Source organism: Protomyctophum bolini, assembly GCF_963924005.1.
Source record: "Protomyctophum bolini genome assembly, chromosome: 18".
NCBI lineage: Eukaryota > Metazoa > Chordata > Actinopteri > Myctophiformes > Myctophidae > Protomyctophum > Protomyctophum bolini.
Window position 1 is genome coordinate 18,563,642 of NC_137879.1, and position 21,769 is coordinate 18,585,410.

General features: G+C 41.9%; 1 protein-coding gene across 3 annotated transcripts; it reads right to left on the reverse strand.

The window, feature by feature from the left end:
• Positions 1-657: 657 nt before the first annotated feature.
• zc3h7bb (zinc finger CCCH-type containing 7Bb) lies at positions 658-21,226 on the reverse strand. Of its 3 annotated transcripts, none has more exons than XM_080789923.1 (21): positions 20,991-21,226; positions 20,027-20,088; positions 19,880-19,916; positions 19,042-19,239; positions 18,287-18,445; positions 17,984-18,127; positions 17,827-17,869; positions 17,060-17,298; positions 15,971-16,256; positions 15,680-15,738; positions 15,349-15,448; positions 13,131-13,292; positions 12,384-12,589; positions 12,078-12,178; positions 10,925-11,106; positions 9,144-9,232; positions 8,751-9,007; positions 8,086-8,191; positions 7,272-7,380; positions 6,039-6,172; positions 658-5,556 (listed from the first exon to the last, which is right to left on the reverse strand). In XM_080789923.1, exons 2-21 carry the CDS (start codon positions 20,083-20,085, stop codon positions 5,521-5,523), a joined length of 2,706 nt encoding a protein of 901 aa, XP_080646049.1. In that variant the 5' UTR covers positions 20,086-20,088; positions 20,991-21,226; the 3' UTR covers positions 658-5,520. The 3 variants fall into 3 exon arrangements, with proteins under 3 accessions (XP_080646049.1, XP_080646050.1, XP_080646048.1); XM_080789924.1 differs by having other exon boundaries at positions 17,069-17,301; XM_080789922.1 differs by having other exon boundaries at positions 17,060-17,301.
• Positions 21,227-21,769: the final 543 nt, after the last annotated feature.

Sequence of the window (21,769 nt, forward strand, 5' to 3'; positions counted from 1 at the left end):
TGTATTCACCCATGTTCACTAATGTACTGAACATTGTGTGTTTGGACAGATAACCTTCCTGTATAATACAAGTTTGACTGCTGCTTCATAATAAATGAATGGCTAGAAACAGGTTTAAGATCAAGGTATTCACTACTTACCGGTCAACCCCATTTCACAGATGGTGTCGCTTGGCAAAAATATCTGATCTACAAACTCAAAACATCATATTAGCTTGTAGATCAGCTATTTTTTTAAATTCATCTGTAACGACATTGCTAAAATAGCCTGCAGGTGTAAATGGATAATCTCAAAGTAGCCGCAATGTGCAACTCTTTTGTAGTTTTCCCTACAGCTGCAATGTTGGCGAGTTTAACATTTGAGGCAGCGGTGGCCGAACGGTTTGCGGAGCGGTCTTGATATCGGAAGGTCGCTAGTTCGTATCCCTGGACCGGCACGTTAAATTTACCACCGCTGAAGTGCCCTTGGACAAGGCATTGAACCTCTTTTTCATCATTATAAAACAATCTAGAGTTGCAAATTGCAGCCAATCTCAAAGGCATAATATGCCGTGACCAGAGATCTCTGTATTGAAAATGTTAATATTAGCAATATTATTCACGATACAAATATTTTGAAATGCTGATAGAAATAAATAAACCAACACATACATTTTCTAAAACGTCTCCGTTTATTAAATGCTTGCAAGAGATTTGGTCCACTTGTGTTATGATTCACTTCCAACCAGGGAGGAGAAAGGAGAAAACAAAAAGACAAAAAGAATAGACAACAAAATGTAAAAATACAGTACAAAAAGTGGCCTGGTTTCATCACTTCTTAAAACCCTGGCTTCATTATCCCAGTTCTTGAAAATAATCCAGGCATCTGCCAACTGATCAATCACTAACGATGAACAAAAATGTATCATAAATACAACTTCTGTGTTTGTGGTTGCGTAGGTGTGGGTTTCCGTATATCGAATGACAAATGTCTGTAGCTGATTTACAGTGAAGGCAGTGTGACACATCAGTGTGTTGCAGGGTTTTTTTTTTAACAGATGTGAATGTTTTTTTAAAGCGTAGGACCTTGTTGTTTCACTAACCTTTGAATAAGCCATAACCATGGTGGAGGAACCAAAATTCATGTCAATGTTTCTTTTTGTCAAGAACAGAAAATAATTCATTTAAAATTGCCACAAAGTGACACAATACCATCTTAATCAAACCGAGTGGTTTCAGCACTACTTGGCAAGTTTCTTTATTAAATAGTAATCTATGAATGGAACTGAATAGACAAGAGTAAAAAAAGAAAAAGAAATAGAAAACAAAAACTGTCAACCTCTCACCAAAACCTTTTTTAAGTGAGGGTGAAGCCTCTGCCTGGAACATATTAGCATAATAGCCGTTGATTGGACTCTGCATGCTTGCAGACAAAGCAAGTGGTTAACATTTTCCAACAATGGCAGAGTCTGGTAGAGTCTGACTATGTCCTAATTTCTCTTCAGAATCAGAATCAAGAATTTGTAATAAAATGTCAGCTGAAATACCATAGCGCACCACTGCAGGCAATACATTAACAACCCACCACTTGGATACGATTTTCCAAGAACAGGTTACCCGTCTCATCTGTGGGAGCACACACAAGCATTTCTATCGGTAGCTTGACAGCAAATTAGACAAGCAAGAAGAGACTATACGTCTTCTTAACTACCTACCCTTGTAGCAATGTCATGATTCACCTCCCTGTTACTACAGGCACACAACATGCAGAACGGGTTAGCAAACGTTTTGTCTACCAGCCACAGTGGCTGGTACCTCAAAATGTTTTCCACATTGCCTATTTTACAAGCCACTGATATTTCTCCAAATGTTGCTCGATTACATGCCAAAGGGGCTGGCATATTGGACAAATTTAGCAAAGCATTTTTGCAAAATCTTTCCGGTGGTTGGTATTAGCTGCCTACCCTGGCTGCATATGAATATCACCAGTAAAAATTACCATTGATAACATTTGAGAGTTCATATAAAATAAAAAATGTTAATCTAGTCCAGACTATACAGCAAATTCTTCCAGATAAGCCACAATTAAAAAGAAAAAAAAATCTAAACAGTTCCACCACCATCTCTTATCTAAATTACCTTATAAGGACGTCTAAGTATAATCATATCATAGGTATAAGTATAATATATAGAGAGTAGGATAATAGGGGTATGTATATTCTTATAAGTATATATAGTATTGAATAAGGCGCTATACTGAAGTACATAGGCCTCTATGTATGCTTTTTGTTTGCAGTTCTGTCTTTGATTGGCAAACCATTAGGCAACCTAGGCCATAGTGAGAATAAAAGGTTGAAGAAAGATGTCGAACTCATCTTCTAAAACATAAAAGCACCTTCTAGTTTTAACAGCCAACTATAAACGATCATTCTTTGGCCAGTATTTGGAGCAGTACGAAGGCCACAAAAAAAATGTAAATGTGAGTTAGATGGTGTAACTCAAATATATGGCAGCAGGTCCTTCACACACTCTGCTAGGACAATCTTGTGTCCCAAGAAGAGATAACATTCATCTGATTGTGGGTGATGATAAGTTACATTAACACCTATATAATATAGTAACGGTATAGGCAGTCACTGATCTATATTCTTCACCAAATCACGCGAGAACCCCCATCCTGCACTTGGCTTGCCCAGACAGTCCTGTGTACGGTTTGCATACATAGATGCCTATCTACCTCTGTGGTGGTATCATATTCATACATGAGAGTTATACATAGCAATTAACATATACGTATATCAATAGCATATAAGAGAAATTAGAAATGGTCAATAGATAGCAATCATTATCATCATATTTATCATAATACTAGCGGTAGTAGTAATATGATCCCTCAATAAAGCAGATACATGGGCCATTCCAGACAAGAGACCAGTCTATCACAAATATTAGCCAACCTGCTGCAGGCCGACAAGATTAATTGGGATTTGCCGCTACGAGCCTCCTCTACCTTACCAGTAGTAAGTTGTTCCAAACAACACTCTGTATGACAAAACGTTAAATGTCACAGTAAGAGTCTTAACCCTCTCTACATGCTTTACTCAATACTCATGCTCAGCCTGCAAAGTGGAAATTAAAGCGTCAACTTTGGAGCAAAATAAGGCCCCACCTGCAATACTGTCCTACAAATTCCTGTCTGGAATGACCCTCACAGAAGCGTCAAAATAAAATAGTAAATAATCTTTTTTTAGGTCACTATTGTCATCTAGTTCAGCGATACATGTCATATAGCAATAGCTCAATAACGAGTTTCTTCTATGTAATCAATACAAGGTTTTCAGGTTATATATTTAATTAAGCTTAACTGCTAAGTTATCAATTATTATTAGTAGTATACAGTATCTGTAAATATGTATAATATAACGTGTATAAATGTATTTGAATATAGACATAACACCTTAAGTCCTCTGTCCACATTACAAGTTAGGATAAAATGGCAATAGATATCTGCCGTGTGTGTGTGTGTGTGTGTGTGTGTGTGTGTGTGTGTGTGTGTGTGTGTAGTCTGCGCACACATGTGAATGTGTTTTATAGGCACATCATTTGGTGCTAATCACTTCCCCTCTCACCCAGGATATCGCTTCTTCCCATTAAGGAGAGGAGGAAATAAAAGGAACATAGTCATTTTGATGCACAAGGACCACAAGAGCAAAATACCCTTTCTATAAAATAATGGCCCTATTTGAACTGAATACATGATATCTGACTCTTACTTAATCTAAACAAATATTTAAACAATAATTAATGGAATGTTTATAAATAAATAAAAAAACGACGTATTGTCATTACTCCATCATTATTCGATAATTATGTCCATGGAGATTTCTTCTTTTCACAAAACATGATTCACCCGGGAATAAAATAATGTTATCCTTTGTGTTAGTCATACATATAACTAATTTCCTTAGTCGACTCAAGGTTTATTAAATCAGTTTAGGAAGCGAAGACCGTACGGTGGACTCCATGTTGCTCCCTGAGTCGACTATGCTTCAGTTCAAAATGGGGTCATTCTTATTATCTATGGAGATTTTTCTTCTCTTCATGTCATAATTAAATAGGGAATAAAATAATTGTATCTTATCGTTAGTCAAATATCACTCATTTCCTTAGTCAACTGTGCTTCAGTTCAATATGGGGTCATTACTTCCGTATGAGCATCTGCGGTCTAATCTCATTGGATGCTGACATCAGCGATGAGCTGGGCTATGTACATCTTCTGCAGCTTTCCAGCCAAGTTCATGTCTTAACCACTTATGGCTTATTTCATACTATTGTTTTAAAAATGTTCACTTCTGACATGCCCAAAATAGGGATGCCATGAAAGTGGTTAATACTTCCAAGTGGTCTAACCCACCCATGACCCAAAATAGCATTATAAAACAAAATGCCAATCGATAAGTTATAAATTAGCCTCATATCACTATAACAAGTACTTCTACCGAATCTTTCTCCATTTTGCGCTTGGAAATGTTTCAATGTCCCCCTGACATACACAACAGGTGATTCTAACCAGTATAATTCAGTTGTGCAAATAGTCAAGGAGGCTGAAATACAAGCATGTAACACTTCACCTGGATACAGGCTGACCGTGAATAAGAGGCCAACAATGGATGTGAATGTGTACACATCTGTGCCAGTGCTGTGTAGGGCAGGCATGAAAGGCTTGGTCAGATAACCAGCTAGGGGCATTAGTCTGCCCATTATACAAGAGAAGCACGGCGGGAGGAGAGCACGGAAGGAGGAAAACGTAAAATGGACAGAAATTCATTTTTTGGGCGTGTATACTTAAATACATTCCACAACCACAATCTTGATTTGTTCTTCACTTTTCCTGATCCAAGTCCATGATTTAAAGGGCCTGTGCAGGCCATACATTCATAAAGCTCTACCAATATGGCAGACAATATAAAAGGGAAGTATAATTCCCATGGAAACACAAACAGCATTCCTAACCATCAATCTCCCCTGAAACGAAAACAAAATATTTCTTTCAACCCTTTTCGTTACCTTCCCACGAGGGAAGCAGGGTTCGGATTTGGCGATAACAGAAAGCAGTCCCCAGACTCAGCGGGGGATTAAATGCAGGGACTCTGGGAAGTCAGAGTAGATTCCTGGTTGCATTTCAAGGGTTTATATTTGCTCGAGGGGGAATTCAAGCTGCTATCTATAACTGTAGCATGGCAGAAAAAGCATTAAAAAGGTTTGCGTTTTTACCAACAACTTTCTCTGTGTGAATTGGTGCCTGTGATTTGTGTGTGTGTGTGTGTGTGTGTGTGTGTGTGTGTGTGTCTGTATGTGTGGTCAGCCAGCCAGCTACAGTATATCTATGGGTATCTCATTATGCTGGTGAGATGCTAGACACATTCAGACTGGTGTGACATAAAGATACTCTACTGTAGCAGTAGCAGGTGTGGGTGGCCCATCTCCTTCGTCTTCTGGTTGCAGGGCCAGGGAACTCGGCTTCTCCCAGGCACGGTGACACTCAGAGCTCATCTCCATCAGACAACCTGCGTCCTCCCTGAAAAACATACAGGCCAACAGACTTTCAATGAAACTACAGATGCTCTAATATCGGCCGATATTCACTCTGATCGGTAATCTGTATTACCCTACGTCCTACCGGCGGGGGCTTCTCACTGGCAGGCCAGTCGGTAGGATACAACAGCAGTTAACAACACAGAAATGTTGTGGGGAGGAATTAATAAAAATTATTGGCTACTCAAAATGTAAAAAAAAAAAGAAACTGCACGCACCAACATGTCTCTTGATTGTGACTGACGTTTTTGACTCAAAGTCTAACTAGTCTCTCTCTTTGGAGATGCCTAATGACTACTCCTAACTAAGGTTTATGAAAATGTGTTACACGCAGACACAGGTGATGCTGGACCATTTTCAATGTAGTGGGTAGACCCCCAGGTGGTCATAAACAGACAGACACTTTACAGCTATCAACAAGTTTAACCTTAACGTATCCCATTAACGCAGCCGGTGACAACTCACCATGCCCTCAGAGTAATCCACCGTCATGGTAACCTGCTTCTCCTCTGGGGGCGGGGTCATGAGGGAGCCCTCTGCGCGCCTGGTCTGATTGGTCAGTTGCAGCCACATATCATACATCTGCTGCATGTCTCTCACTGGGGAAGACAGAGGGGAGTGAAAAGAAGGGAGGAGGGGAAAGTGAGGGCAAAGTGGGAAAAGAGAAAAGAAGAGTGGGGTGAAAGAGAAGAGATAAGGCATGATTATGACCTTGAGGTTGAATACAGGACATAATAGTTTAATATAGTGTAATAGTTTTATATTTCAACGAATTGATTAAATGCTTGGCAATATTTGATTCATTTCACAACGGTGTCATGCAAAAATAGTGAAAATAGCAGATCTACAAGCTATGCGATATTTTGTGAGCTTGTAGTTTGAGATTTTTGAAATGTAGTTTTAAGATTTTCACAAAACAGAAATAGAGGCAGAGAGAAAGTGTGAAAGAGAACTAAAGAAAATGAGGGAGCAAAAAGTAGAAAGAGAAACGGCCAGGTCTCATCTGGTCTCAATCGGTGGCTTGTTCTTCTTGTTATTTAGTCTGTGTCTTTGACTGCAGTGAGGGCAAGTGCCTTTCAATTGCTTTTCAGCAGTCACTTCAAGCAATTATGATTGCATCCATTCAGTTACCAGAAAGACAGACATAAGGAGAGACAAAGACAGAAAGATAGATTGAGTGGTGCACATGCGCCAGTGCACATGCGACGTCAAAACGTTTGCTGCGCAGTAGATCAAAGGCATGCAAGACGGGTTTGCGCCCCAACAGCTGACAGGAATTTAGAGAATCCTGACACGACATTCTGGTGTGTACAGCCAGGCACTCAAAAGAGATGTTAACGTCCTGCAAGTAGACTTGGAAATAAAACTAGTGTCGACTAATCATTACAAGTGGCTCTTATTTTGAAGACAAAGTTAGAGCACAGGAAGTCCGTTTCAGTTGTAAACAAGCTACCATTATGGAGCTGTCAAAGTGCTAGTCGCTAAACCACGTTAGCGACCATATTTACAATATAAAAACCATGCATCTGTCACTTGATTCCACACACTTTGAAATTACTTAAACATGGAACCTGCCCCATGCGCACCAAGCTAAATCTCCATGTGCTCCTAGGACTAGCCCAAAATAATAATGTGCACCTCTGATTATAAACTGTGTGTGTGTGTGTGTGTGTGTGTGTGTGTGTGTATATATCTTACAGCTGTTGTTCTTCATGTATGTCCACACATCTCTTTCCTCCAGGCTGTGGGCGAATGAGCAGTTACCAATATAGTGGCACTTCTTCTGTTTCATCACATGGACACACATCTGGAGCAGGGTGGGGGGTTGACAGGACACAAACATGCGTTAGGAGCTTGTATATATGCAATATGCATGCATGCATGCACCTTTCAGACATTTGGACTAAGCACTTATCCTTTGCATAATGGTTATGGCAGTAAGTGTAATATCCTTTTCCTAGAGGATGATTACAGGGGAACGAGATTATTCCCCCATAATGTTTAAGTGTGAATTAAAGTGACTGTCATCCCTTTAAGTGCTTTTGTAATACCTGAGACGGTTTTAAGGTACACAGAAAGCAGTTTAAGCTTAGAACCCCTTTGGATATCATGTACATCATGCTAGGAGGAGGGCTTATTAATGCCTGCAACGTTTACAATCATCAACCGATGCTGTGCACAAACATTGTCATCATCTGCATTATTAGCACAAGTAGCCTAGCTGAAACAAAGGTAAATATCAGACTATCAAAACTGGGTTTCCGACACCGCCTGAAGGACAAAGTGTGACATTGATGAGCAGCTCTTCTCCAAAAGTTGAATATTTTCAGCTGGCGCTCAGAGCAAAAAAGGAATAAAAATAAAAATGGACACCAAGAGTGCTATAGCACGATGCTTCATCAGAATTTCAATCAGCGTTCATTACAGTACTTTAAATTCAAAACAAGGATGAGGGAAGTAAGTGTGTGAGTGGTTGTGTGGATTATAAGGAGCTCAGCATAGAGGGACTAACGTCATATTGCTGTGGATAGGTGCGAGAGAAAGGCAGTGGTCGAACCACAACCCATTTCTTCTTCTCAAAGGATTTCACCAGCAGGACCCGTCGCTCCTTAGTCCAGCTGCACAGAGAGTAAATGACAGGTTAATATGAACCTGCAGTAAAACTTATTAGGTTACAAGAGTGTAAGACTGTAAGCTGTTCAATAATGCACAAGAGCAGTGGTTAAAATATTCCAGTCATGTGGATTTAGGCCATTACTACACCTAGTGTGTAGGCTAATAACTAGAGGGTCAGAGTATGTCCAGAGTACAGGACCTGAACAGAAATTCCCTATATAGACAGGTGACAAAATAAAAGGAAAAACAGTAAGCCGGTGACAGGCCACCACAAACTGCCAGAACAGCTTCAATGCAAATTGACACAGATTGTATAAGCCTGTGGAACATGATTATAACAAAAGATATTCCCTCATTTGGTGTTTTGATGATGGTGTTAGAGAACCCTGTCTAACACAACAGCCTTCCGGCGGTCAACAGGGTTGGGATCGGCTGACTGCAATGGCCATAGCATGATACACATGGCATCATTGTCATTGTCATAGTCATAGTCAAACCTGTCATTGACACTCGGTGACACCTCATGTCTTCACCTTATGCTCGTCAAAGTGGGCCTCTCACCTGTGTCGTGCTTTAGCCGTGCAGTACTTGAGATTCTTGTCAGGTTCGTTGACCTGGCCGTCCCTCCAGCACTGGCCGCACACAAACTTCATCTTCAGGTTCAGACCCCGCCCCCTCCCTGAACCCACGGCTCCCATGCCTCCACCCATTCCTCCAACAGAGTGCACTCCTCCTCCACCAATACAGTCTCCTCCTCCAATCCCCCCAACACCACCTCCTCCAGCCATACTGCTGCTATGGTGCGAGATGTGCATAGGCTGACAGACGGAGAGAAAGACAATTCAATGACATTATTACATATCAACTGTGCTTGCACACAAACATACACGCAGGAAATAAAACACACACTGGTCGAGCCACCTGGAACCCTCCCCATCACAGCATCAGCCTTACCTTCTGTTGGTGCTGCTGCTTCTGTGCATTTTGCTCTAGCCTGTGCCAGTGTCTCTTGGACTCTTGCACCATCTCCTCATGGGTAATACCTAAGAGATGTTAAGAAGCACAGAATAAGTTTGGTGGTTCTTAATCCCCGCCAGGATTAATGAATGAATTCACCTCGTATTGCCAGGATTGTCCCTGTTCAACCCCTATTTTGAAGAGACAAAACCCACGACCGGATGTTACAAATTGACTACTACTGTGTGTGTTGTCGCATCAAGCCCCCAGGATGGCTGGGCAATGTTGAAGTCGTCTCCCTACTGGTCAAAACCAGGTACTGCAGGCGGGTGGGGCCCAGGTTAAATTTATGAATGAATAGGACATGACGTAGATGTACTCACAAACACCAACACGCACAGTCAAAGCTAACACTACTCTCTGAAGAGGCAGCAAAGACTGGCCTCAAGATCAATGTGAAAAAGACAGAACTCATGAAGGTAAACAACAAACAGGATCTCCCAGTCCAACTACAGGGAGACAACCTCAAAGAGACTGACCGCTTCACATATCTCGGGAGCATACTGGGCAAGGATGGTGGATCAGACGATGACATCAAAAGCAGAATAAACAAGGCCAGACACGTTTTCACCACTCCAAGGCACTGTCCCTCCATAATAAAATCAGAATATTTAACACCAACGTCAAGTCAGTTCTCCTCTATGGATCAGAGACATGGAGAGTGACAAACACTAAACTCCAGACATTTGTCAACAGGTGCCTATGGCGCATTCTGAACATCAGGTGGCCTGATAAAATATCAAATGCCAGCCTGTTGGAGAAAACCAACCAAAACGCCATCAGCCAGGATGTGAAGAAGAGACAGTGGGGGTGGATTGGACATACCCTCCGAAAACCTACTGACAACATCACTAGGCAAGCACTGGACTGGAACCCACAGGGCAAAAGAAAAGTGGGGAGGCCAAAACAGACCTGGAGAAGATCAGTGGAGAGTGAGGCAAAGTCGACCGGATTATCGTGGGCCCAGCTGAAGAAAACTGCTCAAAACAGAGTCCGATGGCGGGGTGTGATTGCGGCCCTATGCCCCACCTAGGAGCCTACCCGGAAGTCTTCGTCATTCTTACGGGTGCTTCAAAATGCCACTGAGCAACTTCCACTTAAGGGCCTTGTGATGGCACACCACTGATATAACACAGTTTTTGCTCAACTGTCATATCATAGCCTGGCATGGCCACTGGCCAGACTATTATCACTGTGTAGATACAATTAGTCTGATTTGTTTTTGTTTAAAATGTATTTCCAAGGGGCGGTTACAAACAGATTCCAACGTCATAGATTAAAAAGTCTCACTTTGAATAGTGGGCTCTGGGGTGAGCGAAATGTAATTCAAACTGAGGCGTGTCAGACAAATCTCCCCAGGGATTGTCTCCAGCAGGCTGAAAGCATGGGGAGAGAGTATGTTTTGCACTATGTCCATGCCAAACTTTGCCAAACACACTCCCTGGATGCCAACAGCGAACCTCTGTAATAGTGTTTAAACTTTCAATATTTCATATTTAACTACCTGGCTGAATAAGATAACCAGACATGCCCCCTTTCTGAGCCCTGCTGTGTGTATTCATATACCATTCCCACATACATCTTCTATTTTGGGGGTCTCTGGCACAAAACATTTTCAGATGGGGGTCCGTGGCCAAATACACATCAATTTAGGGGGGGGTCCTTGACACAAAAAGGTTTGAGAACCACAGGTGTACAGTATGTGTTGCAGTGTTCACCTGTGTCCTGCTGCAGGACCCAGCACTTCAGCTCTATGACAGAGTGGGCAAAGGAACAGCTGTCCTCGCGCTGGCAGCCGTAGCGCACCTCATGGCGACACACATCAAACTGGCACAGCGGATGCAGCGGGCGCACTTTGCTGTAGCGCACGTTGGCCGACCTCACCACATGCACCAGGCACCTGGAAGGAGCACACACACACACACACACGTAAGTAATTTAAACGGTTATGTTTAACAGCAACAGAATAGAAGCAATGCTACAGAAAAAACAAAAAAAATGCATGTAGGGTTAGTTAGTACAGCAGTAAAATAGAAAGTAAAATCAGGAAACAAGTTCTAGAAAGGAGATAGACATACTGAAAAACAGTATGTTAACACAATATAACTTATACAATTGGAGTGGTTGCATTGTATCTCCCTGCTCTTCTATTGACATATTGAGATATTCAATTTATCCTGAGCAAGCAGGCAGGCTCCATTAACTCACTGGTAAAAATGTCAGCACTTGCGCAAATCCGGGGTAGAATAGGAAAGTTACATAGTGCAGCTTTAACTATAAAACCATTTTGTTGTTAATAAATCAATGTTTAGGGTCCCCTGAACAAGGTCTCTCTTGAGAATGAGACCTTGATAATTCTAGTTGAGTGTTAATTGCAATAGTGCGGGTTCTCTCTTACACCCTGAAGAAGGCATCTTCTGCCAAAACATTGGTCTTGAAATAAAATAAAATAAAGGATTTGCATCGTGAATATGAGTTGTGCGACCTCTCCTTTATGTTCAAGGTTCTCTTGTTACTAGCACAAAATACGGTATTACAATTTTAAAAATTGTGACGTTGTACACCTCCAGAGTACAATCTAACATCATACCAACTTGGCTGCGTACCTGCTGCAGAGACTGCAATTGAGTTAAAACAGGTCTTCCCAGCTGCCTTTTCAATCAAAACAATACATGGCAGAGGAACAATCAAATGGCTAAACACAGGCGGTTTGTTTTGCCATAGAAAGCATAGGTGGACCCCAGGCTACATCATCTCTAACAGGGTTAAAGTGCTCCACAATGCTCCACAATATAATATAAGATATAAGAAAGAACAGGGAAGTCATGTGAGATTAGTACATTTCAAAGAGAAATAAGAAATCAGACTCACTTGTTATCATCGAATGGATGTCGCGCTGTGAGGTTTGAGCACACAGCTAAGTTTTCTTTGCTGCGTTTACTGATGATGCGAGGTTTACTGTCAAAACATTCCTGTCCAGTGGAGAGAAGAGAGAGTTTGTAACGCAACATAATTTCAAATGTAAAACTGTAACCAACAGATTCTAGAACTGTATAGAATCATCCGTTTAACCCAATATACAGGTGTCAAAACTAATTTAATCCCAACATGTAAAAAGAGTCATTCAAAAACTTGAACATACAGTAAACTGTACGTATGCGTCTCTCTGGCTCTCACCTCACAGAGGAACATAAACATGCCCATGTGGAGCTGCAGCAGCCGGGTGACGCTGAGCGCACGGCGCTCTGTGCTGCCCAGGGGGTCGAACAGAAGCTCACGACTCAGAGCACCCTTCCTCTCCTGGGTCCACACATCAATCTCCTCCTGACAGTAGGCAAACGTACAGTTCTCCCCATACTGGCACTCCTGTCGTTCCTGCACCTCTGTGGAGGACAAGAGGGAGGAGGTCAAGAATAGGGCTTTTTTTATAGAAAAGATGGATACATTCTGGAGAGCAAAGAAAAGAAAATGGCTTAGCTATGTTTACATTTTCTTTCTCCATTAATAGAAGTGAAGCAATTAATTAATTTAATGAGAAATGCTCAGGAGAAAAGAAGACAATCATATGGCCTCCGCGCCCATTCTTTAGGCATCGTCACCAAGTTACTAGTATGTGTGAAACTGCATAACTCACAATAGGGTGTTCAGGTCAAAAACAAATTATTAACTTCAGTGCCGTTTAGTCATGTCTGTTCTCTGCTACAGCTATAGTTACGCTCAGCACTGTTAAATTGTCATGTCATGCTCTGGTGGCTAGTTTTGTGTACAATTACAGCATCTACAGGGCAGGAAACTCATTTTAAACTGGACTATAAAAAAAGGTTTAAAGCTATCAGTGACATACTTAACCAGTGTAATTAATTACCATGCCTATTTAAAACAATTCCCATCATTTCTATTCAGTTATTTCACTTAAAAACATACCTTTACAGAGTACAAACGCTCCCAGGAAGTTGTTCCGTGCAGGTCGGGGCCGGACCCTCTTCCAGTTAGGGTCATCTGTGTTTTTGAGGCGACACAGAAGAACGTCTCTCTTACAGCGGTGTGCTGCCTCAGGCTGATACTGGTAGTCCATTACTCGTGGACCTGAGATAGTGAGATATGAAGAGGCTACATTACAGCCAAATTCAACTAAAGATCTGTCAAATCAAATTAAAATGTGTTTATATAGCACATTTTGACCCTAACCATAACATTAAAGTAAAGTACACAGATTAAAAGAATGCAATACCAATTAACAGACAGAAAATAGAGGCGTTCATCGCCAGGTACCTGGCGATGCGATTACACATCGTTTCCGAGGGTCACGATGCGATTAATCCCGATTAATCCCGATTAATTGGGCTACGTTACGATTCGATTAATCCCGATTGATCCCGATTAATCACTCACTGTTAATCACTCAGTCACTGTGTGACTAATAAACAAAGTGCTTTCTAATGATTATGAATATATATATTCTTTCACAGTGCATGTTTTTAACTCAAATCTTTGCTTCTGGGGGGGTCCATAGAAGAAAATATTTTCAGATGGGTGTCTGTGGCCAAATACAGAACAGTAATAAGCAGTTTTCTTTAAAAAAAAAAGAATGAGTTTGTACAAGCATACAATAAATATATATTAATAATTACATAAGATGTCATGTCATAGAAATACATGGGCAGGATTTCGGTTGAGGTCAGCAGCACTCTGTCAAATTGCCTTTATTCTTTGTTAGGACAAAAAAGGTGCTTTTCTTTGTTCATTAAGTGTCATTAAGGAAGCTTTGGGGTAGTTATTGAGACTATTATGTTGCACCTTTGTTTGTTTGCACACATTAAGGAGCATTTGGTTTAAAGTATTTTACAAGTGTATGGCAACATTTTGGATTCTATGATGTTGAGGGGACACGGGAACTCGATACAACTCACAACGTGTACAAGACCATATTGCCCACTGACATCCAGAGATGCAGTCAAGACAACCATCCCGATCCCGAACACACGGACAGCTGCCCATGCACTCAGAAAAGGCGACTAGAATTACGAAGTCCATCGGCACTTTTATTGCAAAGGATTTACGTTCACATTGGGTCGTGGGGAGCGACGGATTCCGGGCCATGTTAGCACTTTGGAGCCACACTACATCGTCCCATCTCGGCCACATTTCACAGCCGGTCGATGGCGTGAGTTTTATCGAGTTCTCGTGTCCCCTCAACCTCATACAATCCAAAATGTTCCCTTTCTGTCATCTTTTTTCTCTTCCCCTCCGCGTTGGTAACTCGTTCTGTTTTGGTTGTTGAAAGCTAAAGCGTGTGCGAGCGCTGTGTGCGTCACTCTAAACGGTCCGGTACGACGACGCAGCGCAGTCGCAGATTAGTTCCGCCCTTTTGCTCCGGTAAAAAAAATACATTAAATAATCGATGTTTGACATTTGTGCATCGATGAATTATCGCCCATGATGGCATCGCGATTAATTGACTAATCGATTTTTTTCCCCACCACTACAGAAAACCCACAAATGGAACTAAATAATAGGAGTCAATCAACTAGTTAGGATAATAAGGGAAATGTACCTCTGGTGGCATTTGTCCATGACCTTTAACATTTTTGTCATCACAGAGATGTGACGGATAAACCACCAAATCAATGACATTACAGACACCTTCCGCAACCCCACTCTTTCTCCAACACCAAAACATGGTCTCTACAAAGGCCTGAGTGGTTATGGCAGTGATAATACAGAACATGATTTACATGTAGAACTTCTTCCTAAGAGGGTATGATAACGTTACTCACTGCGAAGCCCTGGCAAATAGTTTAATGGGTATTTCGCTTTAAAACACTTCTGGGGTCATTTTAACTTCTACTGTGGCCTTTCTTTTGTGTGCAACAAAGGCAGACAGCTTATAAGTTATTTGATTCAATATTTATTTCATCAGACACCCCATACTATATCAGCCCTTTGAATTTCAAACTCCATTTTAACTATGTTAAGACTCATTGACAACACACATTCCTGGTGGTGGTGGTGGTGGTGTGTGTGTGTGTGTGTGTGTGTGTGTGTGTGTGTGTGTGTGTTAGTTACTTTAAAAAAATAAAAATAATGACCACATAACCACAAGTGTTTCAAAGAAATGTCTCTTTGACCGTTGTGTACAAACCTATGCGGCTGTAACAGGCATGACAGGCTTGGCGGAACTCATGCGTGGCTGCCAGGGGGTTCCTAGAGAGCAGAGACAGGTTGGTCCCAGATGGACCGTTCTGTAGAAGAGGACAAAGGTTATTATAGGCTGGACCATTAAAAAAAATTTAGCCGTGTCCCTATTAAGGGGCTAAGTTCCGCGAAGGCTACGCTTTTGCTGTTGTGTTATAGCAGCATAGGCAAAGATTTAGTTAGAACTTAAATCTCCTACTGACTGCTGGAGAGTTGGTGCTCATCCCTAATCTGTGTCATTTGGCAAGAGCATGTCATTTTGTGTGTGTTTTACTCACCGTGTGTGTGGTGCTATGGTTGCGTATTCCGGGGATAAAGCTGTGAGACACTCGCCCCCCTGGAGACAAAAGGACAGAGATATTGAAGTAAGAAACTGTGGCCTTGCTGCAACGATGCCGAGAATCACACAAAATTTTTGATTTACTCACATCGATGGCTGTTCAACTGTTCATTCATGCACACAACTCAAATCAGTTTGATAATGAGGAACCATATTCAAGGTGGAAAGACCAGCACAGATTTCAAGATAAAAAAAAAAAAAAAAAAACATAGATGAGCCTTCCACTCACCAGGCAATTTGTACTCAGACAGGGAGTCCAGCCCTCCTGCCACACCACTACTTCCTTTCCCCTCTCCATCCCCAGCTCCTGGCGAAAAGGATCCCAGTGCGTCCCGCGCCTGGGTGGAGCCCTGGTCCCTCTGGGCCAGCGGGGGGTAGGGCTCCAGGGCGGGTATCTGGCTGAAATAGGCAGGGGGTAGCTGAGAAGACGGGGCTGGAAGGCTGGGAGAGTACGGAGGCCGAAGACCCACCGCTGTGTTGGGGAGGTTGGTAGGGATGGCACCCTGCACTGGACTCTGGACCAAAGACACATACACAGATGCAAATATCAGCTCAAATACAGATATGTGGGGGCACGTTGGCAGTCGGTAGGGTTGTCGCCTCACAGCTAGAAGGTCCTGGGTTCGATTCCCGCTGGGGACGCTGTGGGTGCTGGGGGCGTGTTCTCTCCTACGCGTCATCAGTACCCATACCCAAGGCGGGTTGGCGAAAGGGCCTTTCTGTGTAGAGTTTGCATGTTTTCCCCGTGTCCCCTAGGGTAGGTACCCTCACAAAAACATGCAGTAATCCTGGTCTCTAAACTACTTCCCCCTGGTCAGCCGGGGCACCTGATGGAGGGAAAGGAACTGATCGGAATAACGTGTTCCCTCCACACGCTATGTCCGACCGAGGAAACTCTCCCCCATCAGGTGGAAAGAATCAGCTTGGACTCCTCATGCATAGAAGAAAGCATGAGGTCAGTCCGCTGCCCCCCAGGACGGCAGAAGAAGTGTAGCTCCAAGGATTACATTAGATAATCGACACTGGGTGAAAAATAATTTGCAAAATTGTGGGACAAAATTAAAAAACAAGATATGTCAACAATGGAGTCAGGGTTGCAAATTGTTTGCTAAATTGGAAATTCTTTGCTGTAGTCACGATAGTTATATTTGAGTCTTACCACACATTTATTTAGCATTTTTGGCTAATATTAAAGGGTTCATACACTACCAAACAGCTTGCATAAAATAACATATTATTCACAAAAAAGTAGAATTTCAGCTTTAACACCAAGGAATCTAAGGTATCCAAATCCATCCAGCCCTTTTCCTCTGCTAACCTCACTGACTTTCTTGGGGATGCAGTCCAGAAGACTGTCCAGTTCATCGTTGATGACGCTGCTGCTGCACTCATCTATGTGATCGGATACGGGCACCGAGTATGGCATGGGAGGTAGCCCCTGGCTACTGGGGCTCTCAGACAGGTCAGGACATGGAGTCACTACGGGGGTCACAGGGTCATCACTGACAGGGATGGGCGTGGCCAAAGGAGCAGGAATACACTGGGCACTGGACAGATCTGCTGGGAAGGAAATGCAAAGAAGCATTTAATGGATATTAGTAATAGTTAAGTACATCTTTCTTTTTTAAAGTGGTTATTAAAACAAAAGCATACACAAAGTGCTTCCTAATTACATAAAAACAAGCAATAGAAGAATTTATAAAGGAGGTGGAAACAGATTTACGAGAAAAAATATTATTCAACATAATAATAATAAATAATAAATATATTAAATGTAAGGAAATTATATGGGTACTGAAGGCAATTTAGGTTCCCCATTTTGTACATAATAGGGACAAGTAACATTGCAAATAACAAAATATGGAGGGATATTGATGACACAGTGGATCTGAGTAATATCTAAAATGACATGGTACCCTTCAAGGGCTTTATCCTAAAAATAAATTTGAATATGAATCAACAAAATGAGGAAAATAAATAAATTCCATAAGCTTTTTCAATATGTGAAAGGTTCAGGCATTTAATTCCTTGGCCTACTCCTGAGTTTATCTATCTCTATTGCCAATACAAACAAAGCAAGAATACCTGGTCCGATGTCAGTCAAAGACTCTAAGCCATTGGAGGATGTCTAAAAACAAGAAACAACATTGTATTCGGTTGAACTCAAAATCATTAAGTGAATCTATACACACACGCAAAAGGTTTGCACTGGAATCAATTCAGCTCTAATTGTACTACGTACCTCTCCTGTGGGTGGGGAAGTCTCTCCATGATTCTCTCCTCCTGTGGCACTACTGGACTCAACCTGAGGGCTGATGTATGCCTTACGAACCTTCAGACCAAGTTTATTAGCCAGCTCCTGGGCGAGGTCGCCCACCTGCCTGTCCTGGAAATGAAGAGAGCAAAAAGGTTTGAAAGAACAGAGAAAATAACAAATTTAATCTGAATGAATCATAATTTATAAACAAAGAACACTAATGGTGACAGAAAATCAACATTTCATTCATGAGCAAATATATTTTAGTCTTTTGTGCTGATAACTTACAAGCGGTGAAATGAGCAGGCATCTAGTGCCACACTCGTAGGCCTCCCTGAGGCGTCCCAGCTCCCTCAGACAAATGGCCTTACGGTACAGAGCTCTGCGACTGCCCTCAGACACGCACAGCGCACTGTCACAGTCTTGAACACCACGATCATACTCCCTCTGACAAGAGATGCAGAGAGAAAACCATGAGAAAAGGTGTGGACATTTAAGGAATTTGGTCAACAGAACAGTACACAAGGAGACTTAGGGCAGATTCACACTATGGTCCCGGATGCACACTTGAGACCACTTGGCAGATGTTGTGGTAGTGTGAATGTTGTGTACCGTTCCCGGGAGCGGATCGCCCAACCGTTCCCGGGACCAATTGAAGTGTACTCGATACAGATCGCTGCAATGTGAAAAGCATTGCATAGATAGATTTTATTTCAGTTAATAAAAGGAGTACATACAGACGTACAGTACATACATTAATTTCCACTAGTGGTACTAGTGGTACCGAAAAGGTGAAGGCTGAAGCCGAGGCTTGTAAGTGTACTTGTGGAAGAATCAAGGCCAATGTGAATCATGACCAGCGGGGACCAGGCAATCGTATTCGGGAACAGTTTGAATCTGCCTCTGTCTCCTCATGTGCACAATAAAGATTAAAAACGCCTCCTCGTGTGCACAACTGCACACATACAAAATTCAATAGACACAACTTTATTAATCCCCAAGAGGGTAAATGATAGCCTCTCTCTCTTCTGGTCGTTCCTCACCATGTGATAATGTGCAGCAGCCCGGTTAACATAGAGGCACTCCAACAGCTCTGTGGGAATGACAAGGGCTTCGGCCTGTGCATAGCGAGCCACGCTGACTCCTTCCCCATAGTAGTGTGCTGCCTGGCGCCAGTCACCATCTCGGAACACCGTGTTTCCCTCATCCTGTAGGTTGCACACGAGTTGGGTCAAGAAGGCCTGCAGGTAAGAAAGGGCACAAAACAAATGTTAATCGTTGAGTGAAATTTGTACCAGATTCTCATTTTTAAACCACACCCCCATAGGGTTTCTCAGTGGTGCACAAAAAACATGACACACACAAACAGTTTAAAGTAGTTAAAACAATTATGTAGTGAGATTAACAAGATCTGACCATGGAAAGAAAGAAAAGAAAATAGTCTGGCAAAATAAAAAGCTAAAACGTAAGGCAATAGGAGAGGTTCAGCAGGTTAGGGTGAGATAAAGAGTCAAGGGGAAAGTGAGAGCTATAGAGAAAGATTGAGGTCAATCAAAAACGACAACACAGCAGCTCAAACATGGAGCCAGATTCCGAAAGTTGATTCTGTGCAAGAATTTTCTCAGCAAATGGATTGGTTGAGGGAGGCTCTGACAGGGTCATGGACAAAGAACACATTTAATAGGAACAACACTTTGTTACTTAATATCTTGGCTGCTGACTCCATGGTTTTCACAGAATGAAAAGTCAGGTTACAGTGCAAAACCAGTTGTAGACAACGACGTTGTTGTACATAAGCACGTTATACACGTGAACAAATTGTAAACAACACAAACACAAAATAAAGAACTGTGTCAATTAAATTAGGATCAAGTGTAATACCTCATAGGTCTCTGGCTCTGGGAAGGGTAGAGAGGACCTGTGGATAAAAACCACACAGTCACAGAATGATATCAGTGTTTCTACATCCACGTGAGTTAGCTGGTTACAGAGTTTTTAAAATAATAAACAATGTTATTGTTAACTTACTGGATGAAGCCCATTGATTTCTGAATCTCCTCTTGTCGCTTCAGTCTCTCAGGATCCATGACCTGAGGGTAAAGACAAAGTTTACTTGTAGATAGCCCCAATATGTTCCCTCAGTCTCATTCTGTAGCTCCAGAATGAGCGTAGGGACTGAGGGAACATAATTATTGGGGCTAACTTGTAGACTGAGAACAACATTGTAATATTATGTCCATTAAATAATTGCATGCATTAGTTTAATCATTAGTAGATTCATACGTTTTTGTAATAATTTGCGAGGATAATACTTGGACACAGGCTCTCATTCTTATCTTACATTCCAACCAAGCCTGGCCTTGCTTCTAGCAATCCTCGCGCTCACGTCAATGTAAACACAAACAGTGACAGCTAATATTTAACGGTGACTAAAGGTTAACATTAGGTTAATGGCATGTGCAGTGTGCATTGCCACTAGCGTCTTCAATCAAATGAAAGACTCGAGCCTGTCAAACACCTACTGGGCATTATTTTGTTAAGTATTATTGTTCCTTAATAGCCTTAACAACAAGTTCGCTAACTAACGTGTTAAAGTGACTGCATGTACGTGCATGGCTGTTAGCTGAGATAACGTTAGTTGTGTGCCTGTCTGTCAGGACCACACTATCACCTGCTACAACATCCTGACATGCAATAAATAATGTAAATGTTACCACTCTTGGCTGCTTAGCTAAAGCTACTAGCTCGTACGCTAGCCACAGGCTACTCACAGAGCCCCCCCAATTAATGCTAAAATAACAAATATGAAATTATACTTGATACATGTGAGAAGCCTGTGCTTTTATTAGACATTATTATTTAGTCTCGTCACCAGCGACAACTTGTGGTGTTTAGTCTAGTTTAGTATTAGGCGTAGAGAGCTGCATGTTTGTTTAATGGTCCGTCCAGCCCAGGTCAGAGATAGACGGAGGCCTTGTCGAGCACAACTCACCGAGCTGTTTGTCTCTTTTCGGCTTTTCAGGAAACGAGCGTTGTCGATAATCGTCTGGGAATTAACCAAAATGTATATCGGATCAGATATCAGACCCTGCGGCTGCTATATCCGCACGCATGTCTGTGACACCACTGTCCCTATGATGACGGGATGTAGCATCTGGACGGTACATGAGTTTTGATCGTTATGGTCGCTGCCTGGCTAACGATAGCTAGGCTAGCTGCCTGGCTCTAGTGCTGCACAAGCTTTCAAACTATCTCAACAAGTTTCTTTGAAGTGCTTCAGCACTAGAGGGAGCTCGTGGCAACCACTGTTACATTTCAGTGGTGTAAAGTAGGCTAAGTACATTTACTGTACTGTACTGTACATAAGTACAATTTTGAGATATAAAGGCCTACTTTACTTTACTTAGTATTTCGAATTTCCAATATTTTTTACTTCTACTCCACTACATCTCAGATCCAAATATTGTACTTTTATTCCACTACATTAAAAACTTTTGTTACTTTGTAGACATTATTAATCACTTCCATCCTACATTACAGAATACAGATGCATTTCGGCCATTTGAAAATAGCCGCCGATCTACAAGCTTCTGATGAATTGAAAAGGGTGGTGGACAGCTGTTGTTGATTGATTGATTGAAGCATTTATTGACAGTTTGCAGAATTACAGTACATTATTTTCAAGCACAAATCAATATAAAAACTGTCAACTGTGAGTGGACGACCCAATAAAGCATTATTTGTTTACAACTTAGGGTCCACCTTGTAAAC

What these genes read in the sequence shown, in the direction of transcription:
- zc3h7bb (XM_080789922.1), bottom strand. Translation starts at nt 20,085, where the DNA reads ATGGATCCTGAGAGACTGAAGCGACAAGAGGAGATTCAGAAATCAATG. An exon ending in GTCTGAGTACAAATTGCCTG is followed by an intron (nt 15,739 to 15,970) that starts GTGAGTGGAAGG and finishes TTTTGTCTCCAG; the next exon opens with GGGGGCGAGTGTCTCACAGC. An exon ending in CCTATCCACAGCAATATGAC is followed by an intron (nt 7,381 to 8,085) that starts GTTAGTCCCTCT and finishes ACCCTGCTCCAG; the next exon opens with ATGTGTGTCCATGTGATGAA.